Here is a 13,334-nt window from a genome sequence, read left to right on the forward strand (position 1 = left end):
GGAATAAAGACTTGAAAAATGAACGTATTATTAGGCACGGAGGTATGCTGAAGCTGTAATTTGACAATGTAACAGCATTTAATGCATTTCTACTGCTCTTCGGAGAACAGCGTAACTTCTACCTTCCGGGGTGGTCTGATAAGAAGCACAGCAAGCAGACCCCTCTGTCCTACAGCGTACGTGCTCTGCTGAACACATCGGACTGCTTTGTCAAGCAAATTTAGCAATGCGTCCTTTAGCAATACAGCCGTCATGAAAAACAGGATATGTATACTGCTTACTGTTCAAGTAACTGTATGAAATACAAACTTCTACTGCTAATCATTCTTGGGACATTCCCTTTAATACAAAAAAGTAGGAAACTGTTTAGAAGGTCTGGGCGATAGAAAATGGTTTGAAATCTTCTGAAACACGTAATGATACTATTTTTCTATGTTAGACGAATTATGGCTTTTAGTTGCTTACGTTTCCTTTTAAAATTCTAAAGTCTGTTTTTTAAAGTAGGACTAACCTGAAAAATCTAATATTTTGGCAAAGAGCAGACATCAAGACTCCACAGAAGTATGAAAACAGCTTTAATATATCGTTATCAGCTAATCAGTGCTGTAGAAGCACTCAGCTCAAGTGAAGCAGGCTACTGGTATGGATGCCAACATGCATCCACTAAATATTACAAGTTATTTTAAAGTCATTAGCAGTTTGATATAGTTCAAATGCACCACAATAGTTCAACTACTTTGGTGACCTCTTCGTTCTTTGCTTTTAGTTCCTAAACATTTTTGTGCCCTCAAAAACCTTCTCCATCTTCATATTTGTGTCACTTGTTCAATAAACAAGCTTTCCAAGACCAGAAATCCGATGATGCCCTAGGTCACAGCGGCGGATGACATTCCCCTAGGAGCTGTGCATGGGGGAGCCAAGTGTGACACAGCTTTTGCTGCTCGGGGCTGGAAGAAGCCCGGCCGGCAGCCAGTCTGGGAGCGCTGAAGGAGTCTCCCATGCGGGCATAACTCCAAACAGGTGACCTGCAGGTATTTTTCCACTCTGTCAGCATGCCCAAGCCTAGCGGCCTCCAGCTCGTAAAAAACACCGTAACCCCAACTCTGTTGTGCAACACGGCTTCTGTGCAGCATTTCAGAGAAAAAGGGAACCAGAGAGCTCTTTCACTGGTGTAATGCCTCTGAATTAGCACATCCCACGACGAGGAGGATTTGAAGGTTTTTACACGTTGCCCTAGGGCTCACTCCACTCACTGCCCCCACCGCAGCAGCCCACCCCAGGGAGCTGAACAACGCGCTGCCTGCAGAGCAGCGCCTTTGGTCTTCTGGAGGTGGTCGCCCTGCTCAGCCCGGGGAGGCCAGCCCTGGTGCTCCCCACAAATACTTGGTATTGCTAGGGGGAGAGGGGCGGCCATCGCCAGCAGGTAGCAGAGAAAAGGGCGTGCGTGTATGTGGAAGCGCTGCAGTAAATGGAAAGGACAGCAGTAAGTGTCAATTTGCTCTGTTAAATAGCTACTTGCAGCAATACAGAATCAAAGAGATGTAATTCTGGCTTAGTCGCTTCTGCCACTTACCTCCGTTTTGCCCAGTGTGGGAAACATTCAGAATTTGGCTTAAAACTCATTTCTTAACGTACTCACTTAACATTCAGCCTTGCACTTTATTTTTTCTTAAATTTCAACTTCCACTCTATCATCTTGCTGCACTTTGTAAAACGTTTGCTACTCCTTTAATTCTTCCTGCATTGTGATCTTCTTCCTTCCCAGGCCATTTTTCTGCCCTTTCCAACGTCATTCTCTGTGCTTTTCTCTACCTTTGCTGTCCCCTTCCCTTATCTTTCACTATCTTTCCTTCATACTACCCCTTTCCCAATTCCTCTTTACCCAGTCATCTCCTAGATGCAGCAGTGTGATGCTGAAATAAAAACTACTTGAATAAGAAAAATTGTCCACAAGGCTTTGGGATCTTTGGCTAGATTCCTTCTGACATTTGCTTACACTACTTATTTTTAACTTACATGATGACATTCACAAAAGACAACTGCTCTTCAGGCATCTAAGTCCAAGAACGAGGGCTGCCTTATCCACGTGCACAAAAAGCTAATTACGTCGATAAACTACTTGTACTGAACATAGCTCTCTCTGAGTCACATCATTCTATGAATGATTGCAAATAATAAAGTTGCATTTCTATAATTTTCATTTTAGTTTTATTTCTAAATTGGCCATTATTTCCAACCTGCCACAAAACTTTGTTACAGTGTTTTTCAGTGGTTTTTTTTTTTTTTTTTTTTTTTTTTTTTTTACAGAATGTTAGGTCTGCTCAGCAGACAGTATTTTGCCTGGTGTCTGTCTGTCCAAACCAGACTCCTCTCTATAGAGACGTAAAGTGACAGACCGTACTTAACTGGAGAGAAAAATTCTGGTACCAAAGGGTAACGCTACTTTTAAATTGATGAAAGCAGCAAGGATGTCATATGTCAGTGAATCCTACTGTCTAATGATTATAGCTTTCTCAAAAGGCACAGTAAGAAAGACTGCTAACCTTTCATTTGCTTCCTCTTGGTCGAGCCATTTTCTCCATGGTTTTCTTGCAATTTATTTTCTCATCAGTCTTAGAGACTCTCCTGTAGATTTTTTTTTTTATACTAACTTTACATGTTATACTAAAAGGAGAGGTTGAAATGTCAGGAAGTAGAAAGTGGTTAAATCTCCAAAAGAAGACTTGAGGAGAGGCACCTCAGTAGACTGAGAAGTTTTACACACAACTGAAATTTATCTGGCTCATCTCTGCAGGAACGGGTTGCTCCTTCACCCATTCAACAAGTATAAAAGTGTCTTGTGGAAATTTATCTATCCCAATGTTCCCAACTAGCCAAGATGGTTTTGCACTTAACTCAAAGCAGAACTGAAGCAGATGAAAAGGGAGATTTCAAAAAGAAAAGTAGAAAGTGAACATGAAAGTCATTATAGCACCTTTGGCAGGACTGTAGTCTGAGAGTTCAGTGGCCTTATATTCTTGTGAAAAACAGAAGAGAAAAGGATCTATGGAAAAGGCTTGATTCCTCCTTTTTGTGGGTGGATTGCCCTGGGGGAGGCTGTGTGGAGGTAGCAGCCAGAGGCACTCTCATCCAGCTCCCTGGAGCAGCTGTGACCAGGGAGCTTCCTGGCTGCAGGACCACAGCTCACAAAAAGGGTCTGAAGGAAATGGACTTTTAGAAATAAATAAATGATCATCCTGGTTAAATGCTCTTTGTCATACCTGCTGATACCAGCAACACATCTATTGCTTGGACAACGGTGGGTGTTTAACTAGCGCAGCTGACTTTTAGTCCCAATTTTGCCTCGTGTTTAATGGGAAAAGATGGTTGCCTGTCAGCTGAAGACTCTTCACTGGTCAAGACATCTCTGCCCTCTGGTCATTATCAGAGAGAAAGACATACAGGAGCGGGACTTGTGAACATCCGTTGCATATCCTTGAGCCTCACAGTACCACCCTGAATTACAGAAGTGATGTTTTCTTGAGGCAGTTTATCCATCACCTTAGTTCAAAACCGGTGAGCAATTTCCAGAAGTTTCTCCTCTAATTTCTAAATAATCTTCCTCGTAAATCAAAGACTAGTGCAAAACTCACATATGCAAGCTTTACTTGAGATTACAATATATGACATAACTCTGACATCCCAGCTACTGGGAGTGCATTTTAATGGGCAAGAGGACATCATCTTCAAATGAGTAAACATCACTGAACTGTAGAATAGAAACACACACCCATCTGTATGACCAAAACCTCCCAGATTTTATTTTTATATTTCCTTACACACAGATCTGACTGAGCTCTTCTACTTCCAAGTATTTTAGTAGGAGTTTCTAAACAAACATTTGTAGTTTATAGTAGCTAAACATAACACTGAGAATTTAAAGCAGTTCACTGTTTGCCACAGTCCAAGAGGTAAAGAACAGAGAAAAGAAAGATGAATTAAACTTTGTTTCAGAATTAGCATACATACATATTTTGATCGGTAAGATATAAAAGACTGTTTTCCTTTTATCGTAATAGGAACTCATTATACATTAGAAGAAAAATTATTCCAGCTACACAGAGCAGCCTGCAGGAGGATTTACAAGACTGATAATGAGCTGCTGTGTGACTGAAGCTTGACTCCGACACCGTGACTTAGATGCTTCTAGTGCATCACGCATAACACTGTGCGCCAAGCACAGGCCAAATTAGTGGATCTTGGCTGCACGTATGCAACATAACTTATGTATTTTTTTGTGTCTGGAGATAAGAAGAAAGCTTTGTGTTTCAGAATACAAGGGAAAGATGACCTTGGTAACACTTAAAGCTACCAAAAACTACCGATTCATTGAAACCAGTCACCAGGAGGAAAAGCACTTTAAAGCATCTCTCAGAGCAAATATCCTGTAACAGCTCAGGAATAGAAACAATCTGAAAACCTGTAAATGTCAAAACAAAAAGCTGTTACATTTTAAGCACCAATGCAGAATACCCAGCAAGTAGTAATCTTCAAGCACAAGCCTAGACCACATTGCACTGGAGAGACCAGAGACAGATGATAGCAAAGCAGCTGATTGATGTCAGAGGAGGTGTGAAGGATGGAAAGACTGCATTTCTGTTTCCTGCGCTGTTTTAGAAACCCACAGCCGCTGTCACACAGCCACTGTGCAGAATGCTGTAGTTACACCTTGTTCATCATACCTCAATTTGTGTATGCCCACCGTTCAGTCTTTAAATCTGCCCCTACCACTGTAACAATCTTAGTAGCTCCTCTGCTGACATGCCTGAACTGCCCATCTTTGAGACCATACTCTTGTTTAATGTCCAGCGCTCATAACTGTGTCAGCACCCGCTTTCACACCTGGTTTCAAACAGACTAAAATAAAATGGCTGTTATTGGGTCAGGAAATATCTAACAAATGTGTCTATAAATTGCAGTGCGTATTTAACATGAAACGAAGCAAAGGAGCATGAAGAACAGTTTCCAAACAAAGCAACTTTACTAGCTTACTTGCACGGTAAAATGCGAACAACATCGTTCTGCTTGTAACTCTCAATGCAGACAGCACAATGATCAAAGTCTGGGTCTGTTTCCTAAAATGAATAGAATGAAAATTCAAGTCAAGAGTTTAGGCTATGACAAAAGTAAGAGTAGTTGCAATTAGTACGTGAAGTGTGTTGTGCCAGAGTGTCTATTATTAAGAAGATATAAAAGCAATGACTACGTGGTTAAATTTCAACATGACTTGAAAAAAGAAATGTAATCTCACACATACAAAATTATCCCCTCACTTGGAGTTGGTAATTGACCATTTGAATCACAAGCTACGGCCTAAGATATTTATAATATTCGATTAAATCACCAAAATATGGTAGGGATTTTCCTACAGTAATTACTTCAGCTTTGAGGTAATTTTTTTTTTCCTGGGGGGCAGTATGAGCATTCTGGGATTCCCTTTTATAGCCACAACTAGGGATTTTTACTTATTTCAGAGCAGTCTCATGTTTTTGTGCACTACTTACTGGCAGAATTATCATCTTTTTATGCAGACATGAAGATGATGACCAGTGGCTGGCTCCTCTCCTTTCTCTGTTTTCCAAAAGCTATGATTATCTTACTCATTTTGTAAACCAAATGAGAATTTAAAGCTTCCACTGAAAAAGGACTGGCTTCATTTGGACATAGCTATGGCACCAGCAATATATACATATTTAAATGTTTGGGCCCGAGACACAAAACAGACCATGCCTTCTCTTCCGTCAAGTTCATTCTTTCCGAAGCTAGCAAGCTACTCGCCGAACAGCGAGCCTGGAGCTGCTGCAAGGCAGCCAGCCACTGCCTGGTCAGAGCCAGCCACGCTGCATGCAGAGAACCCCGATGGGCTGCTCTGAAAAAGGTTTTGTCATATGCTCTGCTCACCTGCATCTCACTCTGTACTGCAACCTACACCTGGTTTTGAAGATAGCATCTTTTCTTTCAATACGGAAAATTACTTATTTGTGTTCCCATACCCACAGGAAAGATTCAGTGCAGGAGGCTGCCTTGAAACAAAAGTCCTCCCCACCCACAGGTTACTTCATATTCATGTTTCATGTAAGAGATTGTGCTTTATTACCTGCCTTTTAAATTCGTTTTACACAACTTACATACAAAGTGATTCTAAGCTTACAGCATTTCACATAAACAGTGCTAGCCCCATGTACTCCTACCACCAAAAACACTCAGCCAGCTAGCACACAAAACCACACTCAGACAGTTGCCAGATGTAGTGCAAGAAGTACTTAAGCAAGAAAAACCCTAGAAATGTGCAGATCTACAGCATACATCAATACTGAAAGTTACATGAAAATATTGTGCTGTAAGACGAAGCAAGTCTCCAACAAGGAAGGCAAGATCATAAATCAGAAGCAAAAGGAAAAGCTGAGAAGTAAACCATTTCCCCTGATAAAAATTAAACACGATGCTCAAGTTTATCATGTTGAAGTATTATACCTTATCACCCTTCTTTACTGTCCTGGTTGTCAATTTACCGATGGCTTTCTTGGCAGCATCTCCAAGACGACGCTAATGAAGTGACAAAGAAGAAAACAGGAATTAACCCTGATAATCAAGCTTCATTACCGTCATTTATGACAACTTACGTGTACCAGATAGTAACATTGCAATACACTGTGGCGGTGGACAAACACATAAGTGTACACAGCAAAGCCTGCAATTGGAGGTTTGTCAAAAAGAAAAAAAATCCAACAGGAAAGCACTTGACATGTGTGGGCATAAACCTCACAGGCTAGAAAGTCCACAAGTTACCTAACACGTGTGTGACAAAGCTAATGACACCAGGCCACAGGATACGAGTCGAAGCAACATGCCTTCCTGGTGATTTCCGGTATCCTCGGCTCATATTGATTTTTGTTCAGTGTGCTAGAATACACTCCGTTCTCCTAAGCTCTTTTTTTTCCCCTCCCTGAGCAGGCTGATCTTATTCTGAGACATAACAGATCCTCAGCGTAACCTAGTTTCTCTCCTGCTATTACCTGAAGCAACCGCTACCATGGAAAGCAAAAATCTATGGGTCACAAAATCTGATAGAGACTTAAATAAAACTGAACGAACGCTGGTTTAAATATTAACCTCAATCTGACTGCAACGGCCGAGCTATTTTTGCTGTTTATGTTGTTTTTATGACCACCACCGTTGGATGGAGGAGTCATTCCTGCGCTTCCAGCACTGGTTCCTGCTGCAGTGCCCAGTTCCCAGCCAACTGGGGATGGCTGCTGGCCAGCTGGTTCACGGCATCCCAGAGCCAGGGCAGTAAGCAGCACCGGGCTCGTGTTTTCTTGTTTCAGGAACTTGAGACGTCAGATTGGGTTTACATTTACTGGAAGAAAGGAAGTTCACGTTTTTCATCCTTCACCTACCTCGTACTAAGTACTCCACTTTTGAGAGCCAGATTCTGAGAACGCAAAAAGAAAACACCAAACGCTCCCATCCAGCTTGGGAACAAATGGGCATTGTGTGTCTACCTCCTATACACTTGAAAAATCAAGTTCTTCGTAAGTTTCCCCCCATCCTGTATACATATTTTTTCTGCATACCAGCCGAAGCTAAGAAGGCTGCTTTTACTTGACACAGACCTCAGGAGGCCACTACAACTGTATTTATTGCGTCAGGATCACTGTACCAACATTACTCTGGGATTATATAAGCACACAATTTTGTGGGTTTCACAGAAGAACAGCTCTTTCATTTTACATTTTTTAGGACATGGATTTGAAATACATACTACAGTGCTTGAAGCCCAATATACTATCAGGAACAAAGGTGGGAAATTTCATGCTTCCTGAAGTCAGATATCTCATCCTAGCTTCAACATGTGAGAAATTAGTTAATTTAGACAAATCTAAATTACATATCCTAGAACAAGCACGTTGGCCGAGTACTTAACGTCCAGAATACACTGGAACACCGCTGGACGGGATTATCACAGCACAGCCAAGCGTGATTGCTTAAGAGAGGAGCAATGCTGAAAATGCAAAGTGAGGCATTTAACTTAAATGCCACCTACCACCTACATAATAGCAGGTAGGATATGTAGTATATGTAGTTACACTACATACATTTCTATTTGTGCTATACGAAGCCTTTCGGAAAGAACACAAAATCACATCTTCATGTCCAAAGCATTAATGTCAGAAAAACTCTTCCAAAATGTGTGTGGATTCTCTTATATAAAAGAAATTTGCTAAATAGAAATGAAAGCTACTGTTTAAGAGATTTCTCTCTTCCACTTTCTAATTTTAACAAACAATTTTATATGCTAGCTTTGGAAACAGTCAGCATTTGCTATTTTGTTAAGTTAGGGCACAGGCATACAGCATATACTTGCTTTTAAAACCCAGAGCCACCTTGATGGAAACGGCTACCAGTACATGCAAAGGAGTTTCATACTTCTGGCGGAAATGTGCAAGAGTAATCATGTGAAATACCGGTATCTACTCGCACTATCTATAAAACACAGCATGTTTTTGATGTACTTTAAAAAAGTGTGCCTCTACACATAAGCTATGATCTTGTTTTTCAGTTAAAACAAGTTATTTCATCGCTAACAGTACAGCCTTCTCTCACAGAGCTCTCAAAGCTCTTCAAAAATAAGCTGTAGCTGTCGCCACCTTCTTATTAAAGTTTAATACGCTCAGCTTTTTAAACCACATAAAATTTTCATCAAGTTTCTCCTGACCTTTGTAAAAATCTAAAGAAAGAAAAAAGGTCATAAAAGCCCTCTCCCCACGGAGCAGCTGTTTTGAAACACGGACATTTGGAAGAGGCCTAGAACCATGTAGGGGATGCAGCGGGCACAATTTAGTATTCCACAGACATTCATTCAGTAACAGTTATATTTAAACTTTTACCATCCCAGGGGACCACGCTAAGTACCAGCTACAGCGTGGTCATTTAAGAATGACATCCTTAGGAAAATCTACAGAATGCCCATGGGACCTGCAGCATCAGACACTATTTCTAGAAACTGAAAAGGAAATCCTTTTTGTCACAACTATGGCTTTGTAGGTTTGCATTTGTTTTAGATTTGACAAAGTGCCTTAAAGACCTAAAGTGCTGCCCCAGTGAGCCCTTTCGTGTCCCCTAATACGGGGCAGCGACTAGAGGTCAGCAGCTTTATAAGATATTTGATAGAGATACACAAAGACAAAGAGCACAGTGGTTTTCCTGAGGTTTACTGATCCTTCTCAATAAAAGCCAAGACATGCTATGAGACCATGGGTCATTAAGTCCACACTAGTAAAACATTTACTTCTAAAGTTTAATCCATGTTTAAGTTGATGACTTCATTTATTCAAGATATCTGAGTATGGGCACACTTAATTCAGATGTAAGTTCTTATGTTAGAGGTAAAAAAGGATGTAAGAAAGGCAAACTAAGCAATATTTTGTCCAGTATATATGACCAGGAGAATTAGACAGTACACATCAAGTATCATCTTGAATAAAGTTAAAATTAGTGCAGGTCACTAAGTGCCTCTATACCTTAGTTTTCTTACTCTAACAGTCATGAATTTATAGATGTTGTATAAAGGCATTCCCAAACTGAACTGCCTTACCTATTACTAAAGCTATCCTTAATAACATGGATAAAATTAACGATATTAGTTCTGTGTTCTACCACACCATACAAGCTCATTCACTATTTAACTTCCCTCTCCACCCCCAAATGTCCTCTTCAGAAGAAGAAATATGCTGTACAGTACGTATTAGTCAGCCAGCATAGGTTCTCTTCCTCTTTGACTTACACTCAAAACCAAATATTTTGCTTCAGTTCTTTTCTTTCCTGTCATATAATAATAGCTTGTATTGGTGCTGCTCAGGACAGTAACAATCTGCTATATGAAATCCCTGCCAAGAAACATGCTCTGCCTCTGAACAAAGTGGTTTTGAACACTAGTTTGATGGACATTCCTAAGAAATTACTAATTCTCTATAGACTACTGTATACAGCAATATCACCTCCAGAATTTAAGAGGGGGAGAAAAAAAGAGCGCCCTTACCTGATTCCTATCACGTGCACTTGTGTACCTGATCTTCTGGATGAAGTAAAATATTAACCATGCTGAAGAAATGATCATCAAAACAATGAAAGATATTGACACAAAGACTAAAGAGCCCCGACTGAAGTTTTTTGGAGGAACACGGGATCCCACTGCTATTGCCATCAGGACAGAGATGTTCTTTTCCAAATAATTCAGGATCTCCTTAACCTTTGATTCTGTAATCATGACAGCAACAATGTCTCCAGTTCCTATAAAAGGAGAAAAATACTTAATTTTACATTTATACTTAATTTACATTTAAAATTAACATTGCATGTTACTCACAAGATTTCCCATATGCAAAACTATTTGACAACTTAAAGAATTTAATCTATGCTACCTATGGCATAAGAAATACGCTACTGGGCACTCAACTCAAGGCTTACCCTTCAAACCCAGGTATTTCAAACTAGGGCATTAACATGCAAAGTGTTTGCAGCTCCACACATCGTAACGGGTCTCCGCCAGTTAGATTAAACAGTACTTCCCACGTTGTAACTACTGCGTGCAGTCTGAACTCATTTCAGAGAGCGCATTTGATCCAGATTGGAAGCTGTGATTACCTGAATAGGCAACTCACAGAAAAAAAACCACATTTACAAAATGAGTGGTCTTGGTACATACAGAGCTGAGTACAAGCTGCCCTGGAGAGTTAGGCAAGTTCTCCGACGTGGTTATGAAGATTGCACATGCCAGAAAGATTGTCAAGGACCTGCAAATCACAATTCCACCATGGATGCAACAAAGCCAAACTTCTACCCGCACCACTTCTGACAGAAGTGAAAGCAAAGCAAATAAACCTGGCCGGAAAGTGGAGCAGAAATGAAAAAACTGACCATAAGTTTAAGTAATGATTTTATCATCCACACAAAGATGTGCTCAGTAAGGTAGCGATCAGCTTTATCAACGCCATTTTGAATGCCTACCCCATCTAGTTTTTGTAGCATCTTGTCCCTAGTCTACCTCACATCCCAAAAGGAAAATCCTTGGCACAAGGACCACAAGAATCAAACTACAAGACCAGATAAAAAAGAATGAAATCTGCAGAGTGAAGAGAGCACCTATGCTTTAAATGCAGAATTCCCCTGTCCCCCCAAAAAGGGGATCTTTAACTCTGAGGAATTCTGATCTAAGTTCAAAGATGGCAAAATTTATATTAAAATCAAAGCAACAACGAAAAAATAAGAAAAACTTTTGAGTCCCACTGTTATTCTTCCAAATCTATACCGAAACCCTTTTTTCAAGACCTATTTTCAAAATGTGTGCAAAGCCTGCTCATCTGTTCTCTCCATCTGTTTGCTCCAGTTCCCATTCCCTAGGAGAGGAACTGTACAATGCAAGAGACCGCAGCACCCAGATTCTGGCTTTAGAGTAGATTGGAGTTGCAGAGAAATTTGTGCGACAGTGAACAGAGAACATGAAATCCTCTTTTAATGCAAAGATTTTTTTTCTTTTAAGTCCTTTAATCGGAATTGTCTTCTTAAGAAGTTACTGTACCCAGAAAATTAAAGAGAAGAGCCAAAAGATCATCATCTTTGAAACTGAGGGTACAATAAGACAGGTGACAGTCTCTAACAGCTAATTTTCCAAAGTGGGGACTTTAGAGTGCTGTAAGTCATTTAAATGTTATTTCATTACTCTCTTCCATTCACAAAGCTCAAAAGCTTTGAAGTGGCAACCCTGCACCAACAGGATCTATACAAACAACTTAATGACCAGCACACCAAAATTCACACAAAGCCCGCTGCAGACCAGCTCTCCACAGCTTCTTCTGTTCAAGATGGTTTGTCTGCGTGAACCCGAACACGGTACAAGATTATTAATGAACTGCCAACCTCAAAAGAGAATAAAATCCCGCTGCCTGCTTTGTTTGAGAAGAAATCTGCTTGTATTCTTGCTTGCCCGGCTGGAAAGTGTCCTTGCCCAGGCCTGCAGCACTTAGGACAGGACAAAAGGCACCTTTCCTGCAACTTACAGATCCCGTACGCAGATGCAGCACGTGCTCCTGCAACCCTCAAAGCCAGCCCACAGCCCAGATGATGCAAGATCAACCGAGAACAGAGAACTTAATCCTGATTGATATTCTCCCCAGGCTTCACTTCTGTTCCTCACATCTGGTTCTGATAGCGAAGGAAGGGCAGAGGGACTGTTTTCCCCAGAGCACGTGTTCTGCTGTACTTCCCCAGTAGGTATTTATTTGGACCACTGAGTTATGTCAGTATCAAAGCATCTGTCAGAAGCACTCAATGCAGCATTCTGACATGATTTATAAAGCTATCTGTGAAGCAAAGCTGACTCAGATCTGATGCTAGTCCTGTTCCGTCTGAATTAAAAGCTGAAGCCTCCACCTATTCCCTGCTGCCCAGGGAATGTGACGAGGCTGACAATCTGCCACACGTTTTATATAAGGCCCAGCACAAAGGGAACCTCTGGCATCTCTGCGAAGTGATTTGCATTCCAAATGACTCAACTGGGAACAGCCAAAGTGCTACTGCCGCTTCTGACCCTGCAAGAGCCAAGGAGAACTGCGGGAAAGAAAAATAAATCGTGCCTGTTTAACATACTGAAGCTCAGTGGAAACTGGGACTTGGTTCATCCGTATTTCTGTCAGGGGCATCACCCTAAATAATTATAGCAAAAGCTCCCTGCTTGAGAAGAATTGGGGGCAGGAGGAGACACTGACTCGTTTATTTTAAGCACCTTGAAATCCTGCATTTCTGAAACCTAAGCAAAAAAAATCCCCAGGTGAATACAGAAAGACTAACCGTGTTTGTAAAAGTTAGAATATGGTCTTTATATATAATTTTATGAAAAGCAATGCTCTCCTGAGACAAGAATAGCATTCAAAGAAAAGAAGCTGGAATGCTACCGAAAGCCAACGAAGTGAGCACTCAACCAGAGACAATAAGCTAGGACAGACCGTAGACCTAAGATAAATATTGAATATTGACACCTGGAAATATTATAAATCATTTAATTGTTATCATCCAAGCCCAGATAGCTGTTTTTAGCTTGCAATTTTACTGCGTGCATGCTTATTAGGATAGTTACACAACTTTGTATGAAAAGGAAGATGCAATTCATCATTAAAACTGTGCATTATTACATTGGGACAGGAGAAGAGAAGAATTAAACATCTGGGAAGACACTAACACCAAGATGGGAACAGCAGCAACAACCATAAGTTTCCTGCAGTGCTCCTGAAGAAATT

General features: G+C 40.8%; 1 protein-coding gene across 3 annotated transcripts in view; it reads right to left on the reverse strand.

Annotated features, from left to right (window-relative positions):
• The window catches only part of RNF130 (ring finger protein 130), a 40,547-nt gene that overhangs the window by 7,840 nt on the left and 19,373 nt on the right, over nt 1-13,334 (reverse strand). For all 3 annotated transcript variants that reach the window (XM_048057193.2, XM_048057195.2, XM_048057196.2), the window contains exons 3-5: nt 10,082-10,332; nt 6,514-6,585; nt 5,032-5,114 (exon numbers count right to left, since the gene is read on the reverse strand). In XM_048057193.2, the coding sequence (XP_047913150.1) occupies nt 5,032-5,114; nt 6,514-6,585; nt 10,082-10,332 (406 nt within the window). The remainder of the gene's footprint in view (nt 1-5,031; nt 5,115-6,513; nt 6,586-10,081; nt 10,333-13,334) is intronic.

The sequence above is a fragment of the Anser cygnoides genome, chromosome 14, assembly GCF_040182565.1.
Source record: "Anser cygnoides isolate HZ-2024a breed goose chromosome 14, Taihu_goose_T2T_genome, whole genome shotgun sequence".
Taxonomy (NCBI): Eukaryota; Metazoa; Chordata; class Aves; order Anseriformes; family Anatidae; genus Anser; species Anser cygnoides.